Source organism: Glycine soja, chromosome 15, assembly GCF_004193775.1.
Source record: "Glycine soja cultivar W05 chromosome 15, ASM419377v2, whole genome shotgun sequence".
In the NCBI taxonomy this organism is placed as follows: domain Eukaryota; kingdom Viridiplantae; phylum Streptophyta; class Magnoliopsida; order Fabales; family Fabaceae; genus Glycine; species Glycine soja.
Genome location: NC_041016.1, coordinates 40,803,790 through 40,810,746, shown reverse-complemented (window position 1 = coordinate 40,810,746; position 6,957 = coordinate 40,803,790). Strand labels below are relative to the sequence as shown.

At 35.3% G+C, this 6,957-nt stretch overlaps 1 protein-coding gene across 3 annotated transcripts; it reads right to left on the bottom strand.

The window, feature by feature from the left end:
* Positions 1-1,670: 1,670 nt before the first annotated feature.
* Positions 1,671-6,278, bottom strand: LOC114388371 (SUN domain-containing protein 1-like). 3 transcript variants are annotated; one of them, XM_028348812.1, is made up of 3 exons: positions 6,149-6,278; positions 4,846-5,946; positions 1,671-2,197 (listed from the first exon to the last, which is right to left on the bottom strand). In XM_028348812.1, the coding sequence occupies exons 2-3, from the start codon at positions 5,926-5,928 to the stop codon at positions 1,892-1,894; spliced, it is 1,389 nt and encodes a 462-aa protein (XP_028204613.1). In that variant the 5' UTR covers positions 5,929-5,946; positions 6,149-6,278; the 3' UTR covers positions 1,671-1,891. The 3 variants fall into 3 exon arrangements, with proteins under 3 accessions (XP_028204613.1, XP_028204612.1, XP_028204611.1); XM_028348811.1 differs by having other exon boundaries at positions 6,052-6,275; XM_028348810.1 differs by having other exon boundaries at positions 4,846-6,275.
* Between the last annotated feature and the right edge of the window lie 679 nt (positions 6,279-6,957).

The following is a 6,957-nucleotide window of genomic DNA, read 5'->3' as shown; positions in this document are numbered from 1 at the left end:
TGGAAAATATTCAATTCCCATTATTTTTTCTCCCTAAGCGTGTTTTGCCTCAATGTCCATATATTTAATAACAGCTAGAGTAGCTTTTTAGCCACACAGAATGACACAAGGCCTCAATTATTATCTATGGTGATAGTTCATATGGTCCCATGTATATGAAATTGACATTCCTGAATGGAGACTACACATGATCAGCATACATATTGTCAATAAATGGAAGAGCAAAAGAGAACTAACTGAGAGTAATTGGACATTCAAATTAATTAGGAGGGGGGCATGAAAAATATGCAGGTACAATTCGAAGTACTAGATTGCTCTACCTATTGTATAAAATCTCTTGATTTCTATATTTGCTCCTCAGAGTCATAAAATCTTTGACTTTGTTATCAATGGACAAATATGTGCCACAACTTTACTGTACTGGTACAAGAGTTGAATGGATCTATAGCTCTTATATTAAAAGCTCAAAATTGAAGTATATGCAAGGGTTGAAAATTGAAATCACATAAAACCATTAGGATTGGACTAATGGCATGGGACTTTTTATTGGGTATTGTCATAATGTTTTTGGAATTGAATGGCATGTGACTTTTGTAATTTACATCAAATTAAAGATTTAAACCTAGTTATTAAGGGATTTAGTTTAATTGAATAAATAAGGTGTGTAAATTAAACCTCCTAAAACTCTCTAATTTGTACTGATAAAAAAAATTTAACCTAGTTATCACCTATTATAAAAAATAAAATAAAAACAAAAAAAGACCATTGGATCTCTTTTGTCTCATTAATCATTTTCCCATGTGTGAATTCAACTCAACTCAATTCAGGTTTCATTTCTTTTAAGAAAAATACCTTTGTATTTGGTATTATATAAATGGTTTAATTAGTATGTACGGACAACGAAAATATTTGTTACACCATTAATCATTCGTACAATGCTCACATTTTTAAAAAGTTTAAATCTTACCTTAATTACTTGATTTAAAAGTCACACATGTCATGAATTAAGATTAGTTTGTCAATATAAAAAATTGTACATCGACCATCTATAGCAATTAAACTTTTATAAAAATTAATTAGATTAATTAATTTATTTTGACTTACTTCGAATGTCACATTCTTTCATTATCTTTTCCACATTCTCTGCAACTTCAATTTTTCCAGCACTAACGAATTCTTCTCTCGTGCCTTCACCCACAAATCAATCGCAACTAACCACTTACAATAATAGATGCATATGTATATATTACTCTTGAGTACTAATGCCCGAGATACATTTTGAATTTTCTTTTTACTTTTTTTTATCAATCCAGTTAAGTTTTATTTTTGGGAGTTATCCATTTAAGATTAATAACACATAATTTAATAAATGCTCAAATCCTGAGTAAAAAAAAATGTTCAAATCCAAGTCCAAGGACATGTAAGAATTTTAAATTTTTTTTTAGTGACGAAACACATTTTGTCATTTTTAGTGGACATGGACAACTGATGAGTTTATGTAAACGCAACCAAGTGTACCGTTTTTACGAAGGATTTGGTTATTTAGTTAATATAAGGTTTTGTCAAATTGAACTGGTTTCTTTACTGGTAGGTAAAAAAAAAGGAGTTAAAAACTTGAATGAATAAAAACCAGAAAAGATAAAACTATAAAAAAAATTAATAAAACTATATAAAATGAAAAGACACAAAAATTGCTTTGCAATACCCAAGATCTATCGACTGCCTAAATCAGATTCATACACTAGATACAAAGTCCATTTGAAGCAGCAATAAGAAGTTAAATTTCTGCATCTAGTAATTAAGGAGTCCATGACATCCTATCCTACATCTAAAGAAAATACACTGGACAATTACACAGAAATTGACAAAATTCAAAGCAAACAAGACAGCATTATAACTCCAGTGCCAACATAGAAACCGAGTCAGGCTCATGACCGTGAACTCTAAAGCGATATATACATGTGTGTGAAGGGCTTCCATGGTTGGATGTAAAATCAAGCCTTACCGTGTTGATGACACCAGAAGCTGCTGAATTCAACACGTTGAATGTTTGAGCATTGCTCTTCTCAAGGTCATATGTAAATTCTGCCAGAAGATGCATCTTTTCAGTATTAATTGCAGAATCAGCATTATGCTCCTGCAGCCAACCAGAGACCCTGCAGTCTTTAGGAGCACTTGATCTATCATATGCAACACTCTGTTGAACAGAAGAAACATCAGTACTAACATCTAACAATATAAAAAGATAAGGAGAAAAGAGTGAATAAAAAGAAATGTGGCAAAACACTTGTACCAGAGAAATCAAAATAAAATTATCGACACAATAATGTCCATCATGAACAAAATACCAAATGGAACTCGATGACAAGTTTAAATCTTTAATACCGGAAAGTTTCTCAAAAGCAGTGTTATTCTGTTCAATATATGCCACAAAAGCAACCAAGTTTCTCATCCTATCAGAGTTATTCTATTCCCATTTGGTCTGATCAGTACACTCAGAAATGACAAGGTATGCTACAATGGCATCTATTAATCAAATCTTTAAACATCAATGCACCAAATAGAAACAGATAATAAAAACAAAGGATCATCACACACAAAATATTTGGGTTTTCATCAACATCTCAAACTCAGAAACTAACCGAAGATATAAAAAAAAAGTAGTTCAATCATATACCTACAAAAGCATAATGAGACACAAGGAATAGGGAAATTTATGGTAAATCAATAACACATAGTATCTGGAAAAGATGTAGAGAAAAATTTTAATGGAGCAGGGAGCATCAATGATCGATAAGCAAAAGTGAGAACAAATTTAACTCCTATAAATCCAATTAGATAAAAAGCCAGAAAAGATCATTAGTAACTTGGAAATAACTGGTAAAGCAGTTCACTCTGAAATGATTATAAGAAATTACAATGCTCTAACCTGCAAAAAACAGAAAGACAACCAACCTACCAAAAAACAACAGATACTTAGAAATAACTGGTAAAGCAGTTCACACAAGAAAGCTCATAAATCAAATTAATTTCAGATCATTGTTGTGCATCTTGAGTGTTTATTTAATATCTGATATAATACTCTAGGGAAATTGTCAACTTTTGAAATTTCTTAGATATAGACAAGAAAAGGAACATTAAATAAATGTAACATATATCCATGCGTAAAGAAGACAACATACATAATCATGTCTAAAGCCCCATTATATTCATCATTACAACTAGTTAAATCTCCAATACTTATTCCCAAATCCTCACCTCTGCATTAGTTTTCTTGATTATTACAAAACACATGTCCAAAGCAGAAATTTATCATATTCTAAGAGTAGCAAACTAAATACTAGCAGATGAAAAATTAGATGCAAAAACAAAAATATGCAGGTTGGATGAAAAAATATGCAAAAATTACACAGGCAACAGTCCCCACCAAAAATGAGAAAATATGCCAAAATTTCACATTCATTCGTACCATACAAATATCAGATATACATGTGATACAGAAAAACAGCCATCTAGGCAAATCCATGTATCAATCACGGTATCTTCCATAATAATAAATAAAATCCATCCCTAATGACCCCATCCTAGGTAAAAACCACTCTAGCAACTAATCTCTGGAATTGGTCATCAGAGCCTCATCAAAAAAAAAAACTTAACATTCAACACTAACTAATTCATAAAGTAGGACACAATAAATATATGCACTACACAGCAAAATTCTAGTAGATCAGTACCAGATACTGAATCTTTTACAGATACTAGACCTAACCATGACCTCCTAGCTGATGCATATTGGTATCGTCAAACATACAACATGGAAGCATTTTTTCTTCTTAAGAGACAAAAGTTCAAATATTTAGCAACATAAGCCAAGCTCTTTAGATAATTATTGGAAAAGTTTGAAAACAAAGTCACGTAATTCTGAAAACCTTGCCCTCTCTTCTCTTCCTTCACAGTTCATAAAAGAAAACAAAAGAAAATTACTGCTCTAAACATAGATGTTATAGTTAGTTCTTCAAATTCTTTTATTTTCTAGTGTCAATATTAATTGATGCAATGGACTTTAATCTCTGCTGTCTCTATTATGAATGATAACAAACTGCTCATTTGATAGATCAAATCAAAGAAACATGAAAGATAGCCTATCATTTACAGTGTATGCTTGCAGCACTATATAGGAGATATGAACCATGTTGTTAAACACGGCTCAATATTATTAGTGTAACAAACCATATCAAAAAGATGACCAACCAAACATTACATTACGCTTTCAAGGGAAAAACTATACAAGCAAAAACATATGAAACTCTCCAGTCTCCCCCATGACATGCACAATAAGCCTGATACTCTCATGAATCAAACAGCCCATTAATTCTTTCTCTTATCATTTGTTTGATTTAAAAATCTGGCATACGGACTCCTAACAGCTAATAATCACACAAATCATAATCATAATTAATAACATTTAGCACCACTAGAATAAGTACAAGGAGGAACAGAACTGTATCTTCTACAGAACTACACTGAAAAGTCGCCCAAAGGAAAAAACTTGTCAATAAACTAGTTATACATCTATGTAATATATTAGGGTCTTAGCATAAACTTATTTCATGGCACATCATGTAAATTCATAAACTCAGTTTGCCACAATCAAACAACAGGCCAAGTATATAAACATGAGAACTGCATCATGTATATGCATAATCAAATTGCTGTATCAAACATCTCATCTACTCTAAAATCAAGGAACAATACAAGAACATATTAAAGAGTATACCATATATACCATAATAACTGACTGGCCTGAGCACAACAATGTTTAGATTTAGAATGAAAATACATCACCTTCGCTACATGTTCCAAGGTGACAGCCTCAGGAATGATGGCAGTGCGGAGCCTAATCTGCACAAACCCTCTACTATCCTTCAAGGGGAAACACTGCCCAGGCTCACCAAAGCTCGGTTTCAACATCTTCTCCGCGTTGGGGTGGACACCATTTCTAGCAGACTTCAAGAACCAATTGCCCCTCACCAAATCAAACACCTCCGAATGCTTCACCACTGCGCCACCGCTACTGGCAAGAGCATAATCCACTCTCCCAAGCCCATCAGCAGCATGCTTCTCAATCTCTTTCACAATCACCCGTCTTGCAAACTCCCTTATCTCATCCAACCCACCACCCTCATACCCACTCCCCTTCACACTCCTCACTTCATCAACAAACTTCTCAAACTCCTCTTTTGATAACCAATCCTCCCCCTTCAACTCACTCAAATACCTCTCCAATTCCTCATTCTTTGCCTCCATTTTCTTCAACCCATTTTCCAAAATTTCCCCTTTCTCTTCAATTTTCTCATTTAGTTCCCTCCTTAACCCTCTAACCTCATCCTCAATCTTCTTATCCACCACATCAACTTGAACCTGAATCATCCTTGCTGTCTTCTTCAACAGCCCCTCCACATCCGAAATCCGGCCCTCGAATTCCGAAAACCCGACATACCCGCCAGCCATGCCATCGCCGGATTTCAACGACATCCGCCAGATCAACTGGACCAGCCCCGCCAGCACTACCAAGAGCACCATATTCTTCCCGAAAATGCTCACCAACGTGAGCCACCGCGGCTTCTCGGCCTTCGCGGCGAGCTTCCGCGCACGCCGCGGAGGGACCGACGACGAGTTCCCGCCGGCGACCTTCTTCGCCGGAGCCAAATCACGGGGCGTCCGGTCGAGGAGCGCCTCGCCGCGGACCGAGTGGTGGCTGAGGTCGCGCCCGGTGGCGCCGTCTCCGGAAGTTGCGACGGCCGGGGAGACGGCGACATCGTTGGCGAGGAGTTCGAGGTTGGTGGCGGTTTTCTTCTCGATGGCGATCACCGGTCTCCGACGCGCCCCCGGGTTTGCTGCCGTGATGGACACCGTGGAAGCCGACATCAGAATCGTCGAAAACCGCTTCTCAATTCAAACACCAAATTCAAAAATTATAAAAATAAATAAATAAATAACAAAAAAATATAGAGAAAAAAAAGAGAGGAAAATGATGGAAATGTTGGAAACCCTAAAAATAATGCGTGGTGGTGAAGGAAGAGCAATAGACTGAGAAAACGAAAAGGAAGAAGAAAATTTCAGGCGAAAGAGAGAGCGTGTGTTTTACAGTTTAGTGTTTTATATGAGATCTGATGAGCAACGAAATGAAGACGACGGGATTTGAATTGAATATTTGTTTAAGTTTCTCTTTTTTTTTTCTTTTTTTTCTTTTTTCTTTCTTGGTACTTTTTGGGGGTTATGAAATTTTGATTCGCAAAAAGGACAAAGCTGAAGCGGGATAAGGGACATGATTGGTCATTTAGTAGTTTGGGCTAGGGCTTGAAACTTGTTGAGCCTAGTGTGAAGATGGGTTGCTATTGGCCCCAACCAAACTGCTATTCGCCCCTATCACCATTCCAAAATTTCAAATTCATCCTCACCCACAATGTACAATGGGATCATAATTCTGCTACATCACGAGGGTGCAAAAAATGTTGTTCAACAGATTCTATTGTATTTTTTTGCACCACCTTGTATTATAGAATCTTGATTTCGTTGTGCATCGTGATTTATAGAAAACAATGATTTTGTTATGCAAGGGGACTAAATACAACATACATAACAAAATTATGATTATGTTACACAACTTATAATGAAATCATGGTTGCATTGTGCAAAAGGGGCTAAATTCAGGATGTATAATGAAATTTTGACTCAGTTGTACACTATGCAACGAAATCATACTTTTGTTGTACATCTTTTTTAATATTTTAACAAATAGAAATAACTCATGTATTAAATGAAATTTCATAGAAATGTCTACTACATATTGAGATACACATCCATAAAATTAATTGGATACACATTGAACGTTTTAAATTATTTCAATCCTTAGAAAGGTCCAGTACATGTTGAGATCCTCTAGCTGATTGATAT